The 21036-nt window shown below is 48.8% G+C and overlaps 1 protein-coding gene across 6 annotated transcripts in view; it reads right to left on the bottom strand.

The window, feature by feature from the left end:
- Positions 1-21036, bottom strand: part of LOC140425249 (RNA-binding motif, single-stranded-interacting protein 3) — a 2012293-nt gene that overhangs the window by 31636 nt on the left and 1959621 nt on the right. For all 6 annotated transcript variants that reach the window (XM_072509361.1, XM_072509358.1, XM_072509359.1 and 3 more), the window contains one exon: positions 2239-2349. In XM_072509361.1, the coding sequence (XP_072365462.1) occupies positions 2239-2349 (111 nt within the window). The remainder of the gene's footprint in view (positions 1-2238; positions 2350-21036) is intronic.

The following is a 21036-nucleotide window of genomic DNA, read 5'->3' as shown; positions in this document are numbered from 1 at the left end:
GGAGCCATCCGACGTGGGACATCTCACCTACATTGCGCCCTGGCTTCGGGCCTGCCGCCTCAGCCTCTGTTTAGCTCCGCCCCCGCTGCTCCGACCTCCGCGCGCGCTGGGTCCGACACCTCAGCACCAGACGCCCAACACCTGCGTGGGGCTCCTCGCGGGTTTTCAAACCGGCCCCGCTTGCTACCCGGGAAGGCTCCAAAGGCCGCCAATAATATGGGGGGAGAGCGAAGAATCGGGGGAAACCCCCAAAAGCGCCGCAAATAGTGGCCACCGGCGGGAGCTCTTCTCGCTGCGGCTGACCCGCTTGCAAACGCTACCGGAAGTCCGGCACAATGTACATTCCTGTTAAATCTGCACAAGTTATGCACGGCATTTCTAATTATTACTACTGGTGGTTAAACAAAATACTCTCATCCTTACAGTCAGGAAGAAAAAGGGGGCGAGGTGAGCAATTAGGAGCAGAAATTCAGCCCTACGAGCCTGCTCTGCCATTCAATCCGACCATGGTTGATCTCGTCCTAGTCTCAAATCCATTGTGGGTGCCTTGCTTGGAAAAACCTGACAAGGAAGTAGTAGAGGCCCTCTTCAGATAAGTCACAATTAGGGTCAAGAGAAGCAGGACTGCTCCTCGAGGAACCACAAGAAAAGTCTGAGCATTTGCTGGCTGGAAAAAACCCTCCCACCCGTGAAGCAGCCCCAGTACTCATTGATCTCCAGGGCCTCATTTTCATCTCACTAGGTCAATGTCACAAGCCCTTATGGCTGTCTGCTGACACTATTTGAAGTCAAACTTTGAATCACGGAGTCAGGATGGAAATATCCTGAACCAACATTATCTGTGCTTGAACCTCTGTAAAACCACTACTGGAGATATTAGATGTTATTCTATTGAAAGGTGTTGGTAGAGGTGTCTTCCTCTCCTCAAACAGCTGGTCCTTCTGCCGATCTGCCAAAGCTGTCTCTTAGAATAACTCTGGGAAACCTCCTCTCCATCTAGCTGCTGTCCTTGTGGTAGTAGTTGCTATTTCTACTGAGGAGAAATCTCACTGTTTGGCTCTCTTTCCTTATCCAAGTCTATTGTCAAAAATACTGTAAAGAATTCCGTTTAATCACTTCAATCTATTTGTCTATTAAGACAGGTGCCAAGATGGCCAGGAAATTTGCAATAGTGGATTGACTGCTGTGATTAGGCTCTGACCAATTTCCCTCCCACCCATTTAATTTCTTGGATCGTGCCAGGTTTACAATGGGAACCTGATCCAATATCTCAAGTTTTCCAACCCAAAGAAGATGAAAATAACCACTTCAGGATGTGTTCCATTCAGGTCTCGTGAATCCCAGGATGGGGCCTTGTGAAGGTGACAAGGGTCTTGGCTGCCAGCAGCTTGTTCCACTCAGATGCCTGACAGGACATTGGTGGAACAATCTCCCAGGAACAAAGACCCGGGGGAGGTGGGCACGCAACCCACTGAGAGCTGCCAGCCAATCCGAGGCCGGCAACTCTATTGTCAAGTTCTAAGTAGTCATAGAAACCAGTACAGATAGAGTTAAAGTCTGAATCCAGGACTAAAACAGCCGCCAATGATCATTTTATATTTAAATATCTGCCTGTCCCACATGGGTCTCTTGAGTACTGAAGAAAGCACTTGGATTAAAGGCTGCAGTTGGCTGATTCCTGCTGGTGTTCTGACACATTGGCTGTTCCAGATGTTTTAACTTGTTGCCTGCAAAGAAACCCGCTCACCTGAACAGGTTAAAACACCCCCTGTTCTTTCCACCCGTGGACATAACTGCATGCATTTCTCAACATATCCCTTTAACAGGGTCTTTATATGCAATTCATCAACTTCATAGACTTTCCCCTTTGATCATTTGTCCCAACATCTCCATCTCTGGTTTGGTCCTATTTTTTGTTTGGTAACTTTTGAGAAACACATTGGTACATTTTACTAGGCTTGCTGCTGTATAAATTCACATTGTCTTTGTTGTTCTAAATATTGTGTTGTTTTCCTCCTCTTGCTGCACTGGGAGAAAAATTGAGACTGGCCACAAAAATGGAAGAAAGCCCCGTGGCACTTTTGCTCCACATTTTTCTGACCATTAATACCTGGAGCAAAATACAGTTCATTATTTTTGCCCCATGGCTCAATTGACTGTTTTTGATATTCTTGTCATTAAAATATTGATAGCTTATTCTGAGATGAAGTGCTTCACATTGATATCTTCAGCACTTACTGTTCCTGCTGTGCCCAGTGACAGGTGATTCATCTGCTGAGTCAAAGGTCCCATCATACTGGCTGGCTGCATGGACATGGTGTGGTCCATTGTGGGCGTTATCACAGCACCCTGAAAAAAAAACATTGCAGTAATTCAGTTACAAACAAAGCTCAAAGCGGAACGCAATCTTATTTCCATTTTTATAAATCCAACTGACATTTATTGAGTACAACAGATTTTGGGCATCAGTTTTCTGCCAATAGGCTCTTGGTAGAGCCTGCCATATGATGTTAGAATCTCCCATCCTCTTCTGTAATATGTACATCAATAGCTGTCATCTGAATTGAGAGCACATGGCACAAGAAGAAAACTGACCCAAAATAAAACAGCATTCCCCCAACAAAGAATTCAAATAGTTATGATTTTTTTATGGAAGTATGTACGTGCCTAGGGGGAGCTGCTTCAACTCTGTAGTCTAATATCAGGTTGATAGTTGGATGATCTATTCTTCTAGAATTCCTGGGTATGGACTAGTGCGCATGTTGAGCCAGAATTTGTGTCAGCTCAGCTTACTTACTGAGATCTCTAGAATGAAACTTGAATCCAAACCTTCCGATTCAAAGGCAAGAGGGCAACCACTGAGCAAAAGCTGACATTGAAGCACTCGTCATATTCAGAACATATGCCTCAGATAAAATAGCACCCGTTGTCATAACCTGGACTGCATCAGGGACTGCATCAGTAGAACTGAAGAGAGATCAAATTGCTGGCCCAGATTGTGCAGCAGCATTGGTCGTTAGATAAGACTTGACTTTTACTGTTTAGGTGTTAATTTTCATGCCTGGCAAGTTACTGAAAGGGGGAGCTGAAAACGAAACAATGCTTACGAGTCAACTAGTCTCCAATTGTGTATCTCTGTAAGCAATTTTGCTGAAGGATTAAGAAATAAACAGGTCTAGGACTGAGCAGGAAATGAAAATTGGAGTGAGCGAGTTTAGATGAGGTACAGATTAGAAATGAAGCAACAGATCGAAAGATTGGATTAAGGGAAAGAGACAGAGGGAGAGAGAGAGAAAGAGTGAAGCAAGGAGTAAGAACGAAGGGCGGAGTTTTCTGGCCCTTCCCACAGGCAGGATCTTCTGGTCCCACTGAAGGCAACCCTCTGCATCACAACCCTCTGCACCACAACCCTCTGCACCACAACCCTCTGCATCACACCCTCTGCACCACAACCCTCTGCATGCATCACACCCTCTGCACCACAACCCTCTGCATCACACCCTCTGCATCACAACCCTCTGCATCACACCCTCTGCACCACAACCCTCTGCATCACAACCCTCTGCGACACTACCCTCTGCGCCACGACCCTCTGCATCACGACCTTCTGCATCACGACCCTCTGCATCACGACCCTCTGCATCACGACCCTCAGCGCCACGACCCTCTGCGCCACAACCCTCTGCATCACAACCCTCTGCATCACAACCCTCTGCATCACAACCCTCTGCATCACAACCCTCTGCACCACAACCCTCTGCCTCACAACCCTCTGCGCCACAACCCTCTGCGCCACAACCCTCTGCGCCACAACCCTCTGCGCCACAACCCTCTGCGCAACAACCCACTGCGCCACAACCCTCTGCATCACAACCCTCTGCGCAACAACCCTCTGCGCCACAACCCTCTGCGCCACAACCCTCTGCGCCACAACCCTCTGCGCCACAACCCTCTGCGCCACAACCCTCTGCGCCACAACCCTCTGCGCCACAACCCTCTGCGCCACAACCCTCTGCGCCACAACCCTCTGCGCCACAACCCTCTGCGCCACAACCCTCTGCGCCACAACCCTCTGCGCCACAACCCTCTGCCTCACAACCCTCTGCCTCACAACCCTCTGCGCCACAACCCTCTGCGCCACAACCCTCTGCGCAACAACCCTCTGCGCCACAACCCTCTGCATCACAACCCTCTGCGCCACAACCCTCTGCGCCACAACCCTCTGCGCCACAACCCTCTGCGCCACAACCCTCTGCGCCACAACCCTCTGCGCCACAACCCTCTGCGCCACAACCCTCTGCGCCACAACCCTCTGCGCCACAACCCTCTGCGCCACAACCCTCTGCGCCACAACCCTCTGCGCCACAACCCTCTGCGCCACAACCCTCTGCGTCACACCCTCTGCACCACAACCCTCTGCGTCACAACCCTCTGCGTCACAACCCTCTGCGCCACAACCCTCTGCGTCACACCCTCTGCGCCACAACCCTCTGCGTCACAACCCTCTGCGTCACAACCCTCTGCGTCACAACCCTCTGCCTCACAACCCTCTGCCTCACAACCCTCTGCGCCACAACCCTCTGCGCCACAACCCTCTGCGCCACAACCCTCTGCGCCACAACCCTCTGCGCCACAACCCTCTGCGCCACAACCCTCTGCGCCACAACCCTCTGCGCCACAACCCTCTGCGCCACAACCCTCTGCGCCACAACCCTCTGCGCCACAACCCTCTGCGCCACAACCCTCTGTGCCACACCCTCTGCGCCACAACCCTCTGCGTCACAACCCTCTGCGTCACACCCTCTGCGTCACACCCTCTGCGTCACACCCTCTGCGTCACACCCTCTGCGTCACACCCTCTGCGTCACACCCTCTGCGTCACACCCTCTGCACCACAACCCTCTGCATCACAACCCTCTGCATCACAACCCTCGGCGCCACAACCCTCTGCGTCACAACCCTCTGCGTCACAACCCTTTGCGTCACAACCCTCTGCATCACACCTCTGCATCACACCCTCTGAATCACACCCTCTGCACCACAACCCTCTGCATCACACCCTCTGCACCACAACCCTCTGCGTCACACCCTCTGCATCACACCCTCTGCACCACAACCCTCTGCGTCACACCCTCTGCACCACAACACTCTGCATCACACCCTCTGCATCACACCCTCTGAATCACACCCTCTGCACCACAACCCTCTGCATTACACCCTCTGCACCACAACCCACTGCATCACACCCTCTGCGCCACAACCCTCTGCATCACACCCTCTGCATCACAACCCTCTGCATCACAACCCTCGGCATCACACCCTCTGCGCCACAACCCTCTGCATCACAACCTTCTGCATCACAACCCTCTGCATCACAACCCTCTGCGCCACAACCCTCTGCGTCACACCCTCTGCATCACACCCTCTGCACCACAACCCTCTGCACCACAACCCTCTGCGCCAGAACCCTCTGCGCCACAACCCTCTGCACCACAACCCTCTGCATCACAACCCTCTGCGCCACAACCCTCTGCGCCACAACCCTCTGCACCACAACCCTCTGCGCCACAACCCTCTGCGCCACAACCCTCTGCGTCACAACCCTCTGCATCACAACCCTCTGCATCACAACCCTCTGCATCACAACCCTCTGCATCAAAACCCTCTGCGCCACAACCCTCTGCGCCACAACCCTCTGCGCCTCAACCCTCTGCGCCTCAACCCTCTGCCCCACAACCCTCTGCGTCTCACCCTCTGCACCACAACCCTCTGCATCACAACCCTCTGCATCACAACCCTCTGCATCACAACCCTCTGCGCCACAACCCTCTGCGTCACAACCCTCTGCGCCACAACCCTCTGCGTCACAACCCTCTGCGTCACAACCCTCTGCGTCACAACCCTCTGCGTCACAACCCTCTGCGCCACAACCCTCTGCGCCACAACCCTCTGCATCACAACCCTCTGCATCACAACCCTCTGCATCACAACCCTCTGCGCCACAACCCTCTGCGCCTCAACCCTCTGCCCCACAACCCTCTGCGTCACACCCTCTGCACCACAACCCTCTGCATCACAACCCTCTGCCTCACAACCCTCTGCGCCACAACCCTCTGCGTCACAACCCTTTGCGTCACAACCCTTTGCGTCACAACCCTTTGCGTCACAACCCTCTGCATCACACCTCTGCATCACACCCTCTGAATCACACCCTCTGCACCACAACCCTCTGCGTCACACCCTCTGCATCACACCCTCTGCGCCACAACCCTCTGCATCACACCCTCTGCATCACAACCCTCTGCATCACAACCCTCGGCATCACACCCTCTGCGCCACAACCCTCTGCATCACAACCTTCTGCATCACAACCCTCTGCATCACAACCCTCTGCGCCACAACCATCTGCGTCACACCCTCTGCATCACACCCTCTGCACCACAACCCTCTGCACCACAACCCTCTGCGCCACAACCCTCTGCATCACACCCTCTGCATCACACCCTCTGCACGACAACCCTCTGCACCACAACCCTCTGCGCCACAACCCTCTGCATCACAACCCTCTGCGCCACAACCCTCTGCGCCACAACCCTCTGCACCACAACCCTCTGCGCCACAACCCTCTGCGCCACAACCCTCTGCACCACAACCCTCTGCGCCACAACCCTCTGCGCCACAACCCTCTGCGCAACAACCCTCTGCGCCACAACCATCTGCGCCACAACCCTCTGCGCCACAACCCTCTGCATCACAACCCTCTGCGCCTCACCCTCTGCACCACAACCCTCTGCGCCACGACCCTCTGCACCACAACCCTCTGCATCACAACCCTCTGCATCACAACCCTCTGCGCCTCACCCTCTGCACCACAACCCTCTGCGCCACAACCCTCTGCGCTACAACCCTCTGCGCCACAACCCTCTGCGCCACAACCCTCTGCGCCACAACCCTCTGCGCCACAACCCTCTGCGCCACAACCCTCTGCGCCACAACCCTCTGCATCACAACCCTCTGCATCACAACCCTCTGCGCCTCACCCTCTGCACCACAACCCTCTGCGCCACGACCCTCTGCACCACAACCCTCTGCATCACAACCCTCTGCATCACAACCCTCTGCATCACAACCCTCTGCATCACAACCCTCTGCATCACAACCCTCTGCATCACAACCCTCTGCGCCTCAACCCTCTGCGCCTCAACCCTCTGCACCACAACCCTCTGCGCCTCACCCTCTGCACCACAACCCTCTGCGCCACGACCCTCTGCACCACAACCCTCTGCATCACAACCCTCTGCATCACAACCCTCTGCATCACAACCCTCTGCATCACAACCCTCTGCATCACAACCCTCTGCATCACAACCCTCTGCATCACAACCCTCTGCATCACAACCCTCTGCGCCTCACCCTCTGCATCACAACCCTCTGCATCACAACCCTCTGCGCCTTACCCTCTGCACCACAACCCTCTGCGCCACAACCCTTTGCATCACAACCCTCTGCGCCTCACCCTCTGCACCACAACCCTCTGCGCCACGACCCTCTGCACCACAACCCTCTGCATCACAACCCTCTGCGCCACAACCCTCTGCATCACAACCCTCTGCGCCTCACCCTCTGCACCACAACCATCTGCGCCACGACCCTCTGCACCACAACCCTCTGCATCACAACCCTCTGCATCACAACCCTCTGCATCACAACCCTCTGCGCCTCACCCTCTGCACCACAACCCTCTGCGCCACGACCCTCTGCACCACAACCCTCTGCATCACAACCCTCTGCGCCACACCCTCTGCACCACAACCCTCTGCGCCACGACCCTCTGCACCACAACCCTCTGCATCACAACCCTCTGCGCCACAACCCTCTGCGCCAGGTTCGCTGGCAGCGCGACCGACGAGCAATGCAAATGACTAGTGAGTTTGGCAGGACGGGAAGATCCACTGCTGGAAAATCGGCTGTGCCCGGAGAGGGGGGGGGGGTTTGTAATCATGTCCATGTTTCATATATTTCATAAAGACATAAAGGATCGAGACTCCACACTTATAACTGCTAATTCTCAATGCCAGAAAGGTTGAATTGATTGACAATGATAATCAATTATCATCTCATTAGTCGGGTACTTACACTTGTAATGATGGGACTTAACTTTCTGTAGCGAATTCAGTTTTGTATCTAGTGTACATTCAATAGTGATGTGGAGAGTGAAATGACATTTCCTTGAGGGTGACAGTGAAGTGGCACAGCTCAAATAGCAATTTTGGGATATGTATTTTTAAAGCCACGTCTGTCATTGTCTGACTTTATTGTACCATTTATTCATACAGACTGGCCAACAGCCCTGCCATTATTTGAACAACAATATTTGGCCCATTGAAACACTTGGCAAGGCAATTTCACCCGAAATTCTAATTATGCCGTGGAAAGAAAAAATCACCAGTTCTGTGAGGCCTCTCCGAGATCTTCACTGCAACCCCACAATCGGAAGATTTAGAATTAATAAAATTAAAATGCCAGCTATGCTTTTTTAGCCCTTTACAAAAAGAGTCAAGTCATTTGTCTACAAACCATCTCAGCTAATAGCAACAGCTCACAAAATATTCTGATACATAATTCTACTTTCTGACCTGTAGGATGGAACCATTTTCTAGTAGATAGGGTACGGCATTATGTTAATTCTAGCAATCCGCGTATAGAGCACATCTTACAAGGGCGAGGATGAGCCAGCTCTTTGGGGGGTAGAAGATGTGTGTGAACATTGCGGTTGGGGGTGCCCACAAACCACGTTCATATGTTTTGGTCCTGTCCAAAACTGGAGGATTACTGGAAGGAGGTTTTTAGGGTAATCTCTACAGTGCACGTGAAACTGGACCCGGGCCCTCGGGAGGCCATATTCGGGGTGTCGGACCAGCCAGGATTGGAAACGGGCGCAGAAGCAGATGTTGTAGCCTTCGCCTTGTTGATCGCCTGAAGGCAGATCCTGTTGGGATGGATTCAACCTCTCCACCCTGTGCCTTGGCGCGGCGGGGGGACCTGCTGGAATTCTTGACTCTTGAGAAGGTCAAATTTGAACTGAGGGGAAGGATGGAGGGGTTCTCCAATTCATGGACGTTATTCATTATGCACTGTCGAGAATTGGATTACATCGAACATTGTGGGGGGGGGGTTGGCGTAGGGGGACTGTATGTGTTAATGGTGTCTATGGGTGATTCCTAATTCCTTTTTGTTATTTGTTTATGTTAACATGCGGGCTGCGGTTTGGGGGGAGGATGGGATTGTTGTTGTTGATATGGGGATGACATTATATTCGTTACTGCTCATTGTTTATTGTTGGGTGTAAATTTGGGAGAAAATGTGAAAAAGGAGGAGAATAAAAAAAATGAAAACAAAAAAAAATTCTAGCAGTCCAGTAAAATTCTATGTTTACATTCTGTCACAAACAGAAAGATCAATATTGAACAGTATGTAAAAATACAATCTACCCAGACATAACATACAGGAGCATTTTGATCCCTATGACTAATCAGAACTAACACATGAGAGGATCAGAAATACTCAGGGTAAATATGTTATTTATATTCTGTACATAAATGATATGGTTATGGCTTATAAGCATTTACTTTATTTTGTGGCAATTGGATTAAATTCTTCTCGGTCATTAATTGTTTTAAAGAGATGAATGGCAAATCATCAACCAATGGAATGGTTTTCCCATCGCGTTGCACCCGGTGCTGATCCCGTTGCGCCGGGTACATCACGAGGTAGACCCAAAACGAGCTTCATGCCGGACCCAAGCCACGTGCAATTCACCCGACCCGTGGTGCCCAGCGCGATGTGGATCACACCCTCGCTGAGCATGATTCATATGTAAAATGAGCCACTAGGCACATCTAAATATGCACAGCCGGTTTGAGGCCGCAATCTCCCGAACCTCGGGAGTCACCAGTGAGGCCTTACCCCCAGGTGCCGATTAGTACGGGTCTCCACAAGCAGAGACCAAACGTGATGTCCACTCTGGGGGGCTATGTCGGGAATAGGGCAGGGGAGTTCCCGGGCACTGCCCCTGACGGTTGGGTACCATGGGTGTTGGTTGGAAGTTCCAGGGTGTCAGGTTGGCAGCAGCAAGGGGTGAGGGAGGCCATGTCCGTGACACGGGAGGGGTGGGGTGGGGTGAAAGGGGGGTATAAGCTTATGACGGTTGGAGAGGGGTGAAGTGGGCTGATAAAAGGGGTGGGGACCCGAAAGAGAGGCCCTAGGTGTGGGCGGCCCTCAATGACCTCATAGTGGGGTATCTTCATTTGCCCCATTGCCCACAAGGATGGATGGCTCACTTTTCGTGATGAGGGTAGAGGTTACCCCTCTGGGGCGTTTTCATGTCTGCGGGGGGTCACATTGTCCATGGGTGGGGGATGTTGGGGATCCTCAACCTCACTTAGAGATCGGGGCTCCCTTTCAAAATGCTGCCCCAATCTCTGAGGAGCCGGTCTGGCCGGTGAGATAAGTTCCCCACTACATCACAATATTCTAAGGGCTGGATCTGTCTGCTCCACCTACTACAAGAACGTCACAGGTGAAGTCCATTGACTGTGGGCAGGATTCTCCGGTCGACGGGTGGATATAAAAAATCCGATGGCATTAGTTTGAAGAAGAGCAGGGGAGTTAATGCAGAGTTCCTGGTGTTGTTCTCATCATTTTTCTTAGATTTCTCTGTCAACAAAGATCATGTTGGAGGTTCCTCTGGAAAGTCTAAGGCCACACTGTTGCCAAAATCCCACGGCCAGTGGCAGGTTCTGAGGCAGGGGGAGGAGTAAAAAAATTACATGGATGAGATGGGATTCCCTCCAGGTTCTTGCCCACTGAACCTGGTAGCGATTTTACGCTGGGGCGGTGATACCAATCAATCCAGTCGAAACGGTAGAACTGTGGTTTTAATCAGCTAAAATGTGCCCACCAGTCGCTCCTCCCGCACTGAGAGGCTGTCCCGCATCGATGGGTTATATACCCTCTCAGAGGGGCGGAGCCAACATCATCAACACACCAACAGTAACAGTGAGTAAATACAATAATATATACAACAGCCATACGTGGCTCACCACAGGCGGGCACCCTTTCCCCAAATGAGACCCTTTTAAGTGGCCAATTAGTGGCCACTGAAAGGCTTATTCACACCCAGCCTCAATTTTTAGACTGGTGGACAAATGACAGCTCAGCGGGGGCGACGTTTAAATAAACATAGTTTTAATTGGAAGAGCCTTTCAGTAATCCAGCAGAATGGGTGCCAGTAGTGGGTGGTCTGCTATACTCGTCTTCCAATCCGAGGGAGAGGCAACTTGTGGCCAGCTGTAGGGCAAGCAGCTATTCAAGAAGATGAGGAAAAGGAGTATTACCATTAAGAGAAGGAACAGGAGGAGGAAAAGGAAATAGCTCCTACTTTTCACCTTCTTCAGTGAGGCCAAAAATCCTGGCGCTCACTTTCTCTCATATTGTGCCATCCTTTTTGTCCAGGCCGGATTCAGTTCTTGCATGACAGCCAACACCTGATTCATCAATGCACCTTCCTTTAAAGAGATGCAGGCTAACTTTAATAGTGCCAAGCCCCCGCTCCCCTCTGATCCATGCAGCTAATGAACAGACAGGTTAGCAATCCTTCAAATGAGTAGGCTGTACAAAGTACTCTTCTTGCCACACATTTCTACTAAATTTATTCAGCATGGTACTTCTGTTGTGTGACATTAACTTTAGACTAACTGTACTAATGAGAGTTATTTCATTTTTAATAGGCCAAATCTTGCTGGAGAAATAATGGCGAGTTGATTTTACACATTGTTATTAATGCACAAATCAGGCAACAAATTCAGGGAATTAAGAGATATGCTGTGAGTTACAAATCTCCAGAACCTAATGGTTGATTTACATGTCATTAGCAACGTCTGTCATTCACATGCTGTTTCACACAAACGCAGAATAGCACAAGTACCCTTTTAAGTTTGTGATAATTGTTAATGCAATGCCAATCAATCTCACCCATCCAGAAAGGTAAAAATTTAAATAATTTTGTTTCTTTGCATCACAAAGTAAAATTTTCTTATTTTAAAAATTTGCATTTTAAAAACATTTTTCCTTGTTTCTCTTTTCTTTCTCTCTTAATCTAATCTTTCTTTGCCTCTGATTATTCATTTACCAGTACCTGATTTGATTTCACCGTCTTTCCCCATCATTCCTGTTTCTTTCTCAATCTTTAAATTTCACAGCTTGAGAGAGACTATTGGTCACACCATTCACTAAGGTCCCAGGTGCTCCATAGTCCTCACCACACTGTTATCAGCCCACACTCCCAGTAGGTTTATAGCGCAAAGCATTCAAAAATATTTTTTATTCCTTTCTCAAAGCTACAAAGACAATGTGCAGAGTAAACCAATTCAAATTCATTCCAATTAATGGTCCCCACAAGGGAGACATAGAAGATCCAAGCTGACACTGCTACTTCACGGCGCTGAGGACCTGGGTTCGATCCCGGCCCTGGGTCACTGTCCGTGTGGAGTTTGTACATTCTCCCAGTGTACAACCCAAAGTTGTGCAGGGTAGGTGGATTGGCCAGGCTAAATTGCACCTTAATTGGAAAAATGAAAAAATAAATCTTAGGCTTGATCTTAGCCAAAAGGCCGACGTTGCCAGGGTTATAGTGCAAAGTATATTCCAGCTGAAGGGTGCAGGAAAAAGTCTGATGGCATACGGCACAAGATGCTCATCTCCAGCAAGATCTCCTCCGTCAGCTCTCTCTAAAGCAGGAAAGGAGCAGTGGGTTGTATTTTTGCACTGGAAGGCCAGTGACTTTAATTATTTTTTTTAAGGCTCTTCCGCTGTAGTAACTGTGTGCATGCATGTGTGAAGATATATATATATATATCTATGTTGAGGACCTGGGGCATAAAGAAGGAAACTGTACATAAATTCCCTGTGGACACTGTCACCAAGACATATAGAAAGCATATGCGTGACTGTCTCTGCATGCACAGTTTTTCAATTGGAGCTCTCAGTGGATAAATAAGGAGGCTGACTGTTGGCAGCAATGATTAATCTGGACTGCTCACCAAGACAAGGGAGGTCTGTCTTGATTTTGAAAGATTTCCATTGAAATAAAGATCCGTGTTGGCAACAAGACGAGCACAGATGGGCAGACTGTCTACAGTTTCTGTTTGTATCATTATTATGAATACTGTCCAGATGAACACAAACTGAAGCTTAATTCACTTTTCTTCTTCATGGAGAACAGAGATTTGTTTGTGAGTGTTTCAAGGTGTCCCATATTGACTTAACCACAATTATTACATGGCCACCTTTTCTACCTGGCACCTTTCCAACACTGAAAGATACCTGCAATGGTTTTTCATCGCAATTATTCACTTTTTTCATTAACATCTTAGTTGTGACCTGAATCTGAAAACTGTTCTTTAACCTAACGTAGCACATACTTCCTGTCACAACTGTATGTTTGAACATAGATAATAGATAACAGCAAGACACTCACGAATGCCCCCAAGGATTATTTATAAATATGTTTTGGATTTAGGTTTTCCTACAACATTGGAAGAGGCCAAGAGAAAAACATACATAATTGCTCCAGAAATTTTCCAGCAGGCTGTTGGCATAATCTTGCCCCTAGATAATTGCAGTGATTAGATAAGCATCACTAGCATTGGCGGTACGAGATAAAAGTTAACCTTTCTAAGAGCTGCAATGACTTTTCAGGATTATCATGAAAAGCAGTTTTTAAACTTGTGAACGTTTCTTCAAAAGGTACACGGGGCAGTCTTTTGTATCACTCAAATTCACTTTATTCTACATGACCTAAGAAATTCAGAGAGAGATTTTGCAGATATTCTATGACAGCAAATATGCCTGCATTTAATGGACGGAAAGCTCTTTCAATACTCTAGGCTGTATGGAAAGCTTTGTATGTATACTTAAATATCAAGGGGAGCATGCATCGACATTTTCTACCCGCGTATTCATCTATCTTTGTACCCGTCTATCCACTTTTTGTATCCATCTATTTTCCCATCTACCCACTCACCTTTACACTCACTACACTTATGCTAGCTATCTATTTGGTGGAAACCTAATTGTACAGTAATGAGATTCCCCCCCCCACCAAACACCCAATGAAGATCATGGAAACTGTTGATTATTCAGGAATCCCAAAGTTAGATGCTATACCAGTCGGTAGGGATGAATTAAACATTGGACATTTGTATCCAGCAATTTGGGAAAAAACAAACAGAAATTATTCTAGAAAGTTGTACTGTGACTGACTTTTAAGCTGCCAGTAACAAAGGGAGTTCAATGAATAACACATTAAATATGAATAGCAAAAAAAATGCTTGTACTGCAAATTTTCTGACAGTTGCGTGAAAGTGAGAACATTTTCATGCATGCATTACAGTAAGATAAAGGTGCAAATTCAGTTGCCCTCACCTCTTATTCGCATTTGATTTAACACCTTCAGAGTGGAGCACAGACAAGATAATCTGATGCTGCAGAGCATAATATGGAGACGCTTTTCTTTGTTTAAATAAATGTTCCGAGCCTTGACTCTCACTGGTCTCTTGTGAAAATGTTCACAGGTAATCGAGAAAATTGCAAATGGGAGGGTGGTCACCTAAGGTTCCAATTACTATTCATTAATAATTTACTAAATTTGATTTACTCAATTTCATTATTAATTTTCTAACTATTGCTAATTAAATTTAACAAAATCCACATAGTACATTTATGAAATCTAGTACTTCCTCCATAAAATGAATAATTAATTTCTCCCTCAACTTAATTGGTAACTTCACCTCTTGTCATTATGTCCCTGAGCTATGCCACAGAGATTAACTAGGGCATAAATAAAAACTGTGCTTTCAATTTAAGCAAGTACATTTTTATGTTTATCACTAATGCATCCTACGTAATGTGCCTTGACAAAAGACAAAAGCCCTCCCCACTATTACCCCAATGGTGGTGTTGCTTTGTGTCAGTTTTTGGCTTAAGCAAATGAGTGCTGCAGAAAATCTCAACTTGAATTTCCATCGGCAAGACTGGTGCTGAAGTCTGTGGAAATTTAGGCCTAAATTCTGCATGAAGCATGATCCAGGAAACTCGAGGCTTTAATTCCGGAGTCACTTTCTCTTAATTTCAGAATCAATCTCACTATGTTTTTCTCCAATTACACTGCATTTACCTCCAGCATCATACATGCTATGTGCATCCCGTAATTAGTCTCTTTTTGTCCATTCTCATTGCAAAAGACCATTATTTGTAGGTTATGTACAGGACAGTTAAAAATGAAACAATAGCCTTGAGGGGAAAAAAAGTGTTTTCTTTAAAAGAGATTTATTTTGCCTAATAATGACTGGAGAAAGAATGCTTCTTTAAGAGACTTAATACTTAGGTAGGAGTGAATCAGCTTTTAACTTGGATAAATAATACTCAACAGGATTAGTATCAGGTCTGAATGAATCCTGTAAATCCTGTCCATTATTTCAATTACATAGCCTTTTAAGATCAATGAACGGAAAAGATACAATTTCTGTTCTGTGTCACAATTAAATGACAACTGTCACCGAGTCGATTCGTGAATAATTAATATTCAAATATAGAGAAACGTTTCAGTGATCTGGATGCAGAAATCAAGTAGAAGTTTTTTTTTAAATTTAGATTTCAACTGCAATTATATCATCTCCAAAGTAAATAAAGTATTTTAAAAACAAGGTGGATGATAGGGCAGAAAAACAGGTAGGGATACAAACTCATGTGCATCGAGTCAAATTAAAGTCAAGACACCTATATTTCCTGCAGAGAAGTGTTGTGTTATGTACTCTGGGATAACACAGGCTGCAACTGGATGCAGCTTTAACCAAATGATACTCCAGACCTTGAAGTTAGTTCAATCTGATTTATTGAACCAGTAGCACAAGTGACACAGTTCTCTATGAGTTTGACTCTCTGCTAACCTAAGTGTGGTTACTCTGTCTGACTGAACCAGACTAGCTCTTAGCCACGTGCTGGAGGTGTGATACTGTACATACACCCTGACTCACTCTGTAGATGATCAGTGGAAGGAGGCAGAGTGTGAGTGCCTCGTGCCTTTTATAGTGAGATACCACCCGAGTGTCCTGCCTGCTCATTGGTCATGTCCTGTTCTCTGTGTTCATTTGCTGCCTGTCTGTATATCATTATCTGCATGTCTGCATATCATGACATCATCTCTTTTTAAAAAATGTTTTGTTGGTACATGGGAACGTACTTGCATGTGGTGGCATATAAACATATTTATAAGCGGTGGCATATGTGAACATATTTACATGTGAAGACAGCTGTCTAATGTGGGAAAACAGAACATAGCAAACAAAACAAATGTTCATAAGTCCAGTCTCTGGGGCTTGCATCTGATCCTTGTTGACCGCCGGAGAGGTGGTGGTGGGGACGACGGCGCCTTGACAGGCGGGATGGAAGCCTGACTGGTGGCCTTGTAGTTCGAGGTATCAGGAGGTGGCAAAACAATGGACGGAAACGGAGAAGAAAGCTGTTGCGGGCAGGCAACTTTGCGCAGTGCCCGTTTGTTTTGTCGCACAACAGAACCATCAGCCATACGTACAACATACGAGCGGGGCGCAGCCTGTCGAAGAACGATAGCTGGAGCAGACCAGCCACCATCTGGTATCTTGATCCTGACAGTGTCTGCCGGGGATAACACGGGCAAATCGGTGGCATGAGCATCATAGCCCTGCTTTTGCTGGTTTCGGAGCTGCTGCGCCTTCTGCAGCACCGGGAGGTGATCCAGGTTGGGCAAGTGTATGGCTGGAAGTGTCGTCCGCAGGTCCCTGTTCATCAGGAGTTGAGCCAGCGACATGCCAGTGGACAGTGGGGTCGCCCTGTACGCAAACAGCGCGAGGTAGATGTCAGAAGCAGAATAAGCGGCCTTACAGATGAGTTGTTTCACAATGTTCACCCCTTTTTCAACCTTCCCATTGGACTGCGGATAGTTTGGGCTGGAAGTGACATGTTTGAAATGGTATGACTTGGCAAACATAGGCCACTCGTGGCTGTTGAAGCACGGGCCATTGTCACTCATGACAGTGAGTGGGATACCATGTCTGGAGAACGTCTCCTTACAGGCCTTGATGACAGTCCGAGATGTGAGATCGGAGAGCTTCACGACTTCAGGGTAATTGGAGAAATAGTCAATAATCAACACGTAGTCACGATCATTCGCACGAAAGAGGTCGATGCCAACCTTGGACCATGGGGAGGTCTCGATTTCATGCTGCTGGAGCGTCTCCTTGCTCTGCGCTGGCTGGAAGCGTTGACAGGTCGCACAGTTGAGGACTATGTTCGAGATGTCCTGGCTAATACCGGGCCAGTAGACAGCCTGCCTGGCTCTGCGTCTGCACTTCTCGACGCCCAGGTGTCCCTCATGGATTTGACGGAGCACCAAGCTCTGGAGACTTAGTGGAATGACAATCCGGTCCAGCTTGAGGGGGATACCATCAATCACCGTCAGGTCCTCCTTTACATTGTAAAATTGAGGGCACTGCCCTTTCTGCCAGTCATTGGCGAGATGGTGCATGACACACTGCAAGAGGGGGTCTTTGGCTGTCTCCTCGCGGATACGAACCACCTTCTCATCAGACGCCGGGGAGGGTGCTAGCACACAGCTGCACCTGTGATTCAATCTGCCGGGTGATTTCCAGCGGTTCACTAGGCAATGTGATGGAGCGGGACAATGCATCAGCGATGATGAGCCCCTTGCCAGGCGTGTACACTAAGTCAAAGTCGTACCTTCTGAGTTTGAGGAGGTTGCGCCGCAACCGAGGCGTCATGTCGTTCAGGTCCTTGCGGATAATGTGGACCAGAGGCCTATGATCCGTCTCAACAGTGAATGTCGGCAGGCTGTAGACATAGTTGTGAAACTTGAGAATGCCAGTGAGAAGACACAGGCATTTTTTCTCTATTTGCACATACCTTGTTTCGGTGGGTGTCATGGCCCTCGATGCGTAGGGTACCGGTGCCCAGGATGAAGTGTCATCGCGTTGAAGCAGCACCGCACCAATGCCATCCTGGCTCGCATCTGTCGAAATCTTCCTCTCCCTGTCTGGGTCGAAAAATGCCAAGACAGGTGCAGTGGTGAGCTTGGCTTTCAGCTCCAACCACTCTGCCTGATGTGCTGCCTTCCACTCAAAGGCAGTGGACTTTTGTACCAGGTTTCGTAGAGCCGTGGTGTGTGAGGCCAGGTTTGGGATGAACTTGCTCAGAAAATTGACCACGCCCAGGAAGCGCAACACCGCCTTCTTGTCTTCAGGGACATTCATGGCTTCGATGGCCTTGAACTTGTCTGTGACCGGGCACACGCCCTGCTGAGAGATCTGGTCACCTAGGAACTTGAGTGTCGACATGCCAAAGCAACATTTCGACCTGTTCAGTTTCAGGCAATTGGCATGGACATGGCGGAATACCTGCTGGAGACGGGAAACATGCTCTTCAGGGGTCGTGGACCATATGATCATGTCGTCCACGTACACACGAACCCCTTCAATGCCCTCCATTATCTGCTCCATGATGCGATGGAAGATCTCCGATGCCAAGACAATGCCAAACGGCATGCGATTATAGCAGTATCTGCCAAACGGTGTGTTGAAGGTGCAGAGCCTTCTGCTGGACTCATCCAGCTGGATTTGCCACAATTCATGTGACGCATCTAACTTGGTGAAAAAACATGCGTGTGCCATCTCACTGGTGAGTTCCTCCTGCTTCGGGATGGGGTAGTGTACACGCATTATATTCTTATTGAGATCCTTGGGATCAATGCAGATTCACAGGTCTCCCGAAGGCTTTCTAACACATACCATCGAGCTGACCCAGTCAGTCAGTTTGGTTACCTTGGAAATGATGCCCTGTTGCTGAAGATCCTTGAGCTGTGCCTTCAGGCGCTCCCTCAGCGGAACCGGGACACGGCGTGGTGCGGCTGGGCATCAGGTCGTAGCAGAATCTTGTATCGATATGGCAGCGTGCCCATCCCGTCGAACACATCCGGATACTGAGCGAGGATGTCGTCAATGCCGGCCTGAAGATCCACATTGGAGGATGTCGTTGTGTAAACCCACTGCACGAGGTTCAGCTGCTTGCAGGCATGCGCGGCAAGTAGGGATGCCCTGTCTGGCTTGACAATTTCAAAACGTAACCGTGCATGGGTGCTCCGGGTGGAGATGAGTAGATGGCAGGATCCCAGTGTCGTGATGGCATTTCCGTTGTAGTCCAGGAGCCTCCAGGCTGCTGGAAGGACCTTGGGGGACATCTTGATGCGTTTGAAATCTGCCTGTGAGAGGAGGTTGGCAGAAGACCTTGTGTCCAGCTTAAACTGGATGGAGCAGTGGTTGACCTGCATCACCGCACGCCATTCGTCTGCAGAATCCACAGCGAGGATGGATTGAATTTGTGATGAGTTGGATGTGGCATATTCACATTTACTAATGATGCCCACACAGCAGGCGGAGTCCAGGCATTCTTCCTCTGGATCCGTTGTGCTGCCAGGATCAGTGTTGTTGCACACTTTGAACGCGCTGTCGTCGGAATTGGGAGCGCTGGCCTCTGACTGGTGGTGCAGACCTGCACAAGGCTGCATAGTGTCCAGACTTCCCGCAGTTTAAACACGCCTGCCACTTGCAGGGCAGTGTTTCTTTAAGTGGGCGTTGCCGCAGTTCAAGCACGTCATGACGTCGGCGTCCTGATGCTCCGCGCGTTGTCGCACATGCGCAGTGTGGGTGTCGGCCGCTTCGTTATCTCGTTCGCATCGCGCGTGCTTGGGGCCCCGGGAAAAGCGTGCGAAATGGCTGCTTTCATCAATGCCTGCACACTCTCTACCTCGTGGGAGGCAGGTTTCTCATTTTCAGCCGATTTCTACTGGGCATAGTGATTTTTGGCATGCTCATGCACTGTGCATGGTTCAATCGCGAATGGCAAGGTCATATGCCTGATTTTCAGGAGCTGCTCTCTCAGAGGATCAGAGCAAACTCCAAAAACGATTTGGTGTCTGATCATGGAGTCAGCAATATCACCAAAGTTGCAGGACAACGCTAGCAGGCGGAGGTTAGTTAAGAAGGAGTTGAAAGATTCATCTTTACCTTGTAGATTCTGTTTGAATATGTAAAGCTCGAAGATTTAATTGGTGTCCACTTCACAGTGACTGTCAAACTTGTCCAGGATGGACTGAAGCTTTGTCTTATCCTGGCCTTCGATGAAGTGATAAGAGTTGAAGAGTGCGATGGCTTGATCACCCGCTGTTGAGAGGAGAAGCGCAAACTTCCTTGCATCAGACGCACACACGAGGTCTGAAGCTTCGATGTACAGCAGAAACATTTGCTTGAATGTCTGCCAGTTGGCACAGAGATTGCCGGAGGTCCTGAGCTGGTGAGGAGCCTGAATCTTCTCCATGGTGTCGGGATACATTTGCTGGTCATCACGGAACGGACTGAGGTAAACCACCTAGATTAAGCAGTCTCCTGGTAGCATGTCGTGTTATGTACTCTGGGATAATTTAGGCTGCAACTGGATGCAGCTTTAACCAAAAGATACTCCAGACCTTGAAGTTAGTTCAATCTGATTTATTGAACCAGTAGCACAGTTAGCACAGTTCTCTATGAGTTCGACTCTCTGCTAACCCGAGTGTGGTTACTCTGTCTGACTGAACCAGACTAGCTCTTAGCCACGTGCTGGAGGTGTGATACTGTACATACACCATGACTCACTCTGCAGATGTTCATCAGTGGAAAGAACAAAGAAGAAAGAAAATTACAGCACAGGAACAGGCCCTTCGGCCCTCCCAGCCTGCGCCGATCCAGATCGTTTATCTAAACCTGTCTTCTATTTTCCAAGGATCTACTTCCCTCTGTTCCACGCCCGTTCATATATCTGTCTAGATGCATCTTAAATGATGCTATCGTGCCCGCCTCTACCACCTCCATTGGCAAAGTGTTCCAGGCACCC

Source organism: Scyliorhinus torazame, chromosome 6, assembly GCF_047496885.1.
Source record: "Scyliorhinus torazame isolate Kashiwa2021f chromosome 6, sScyTor2.1, whole genome shotgun sequence".
NCBI classification, from domain to species: Eukaryota; Metazoa; Chordata; class Chondrichthyes; order Carcharhiniformes; family Scyliorhinidae; genus Scyliorhinus; species Scyliorhinus torazame.
This window is presented reverse-complemented; position numbering and strand designations above follow the sequence as displayed.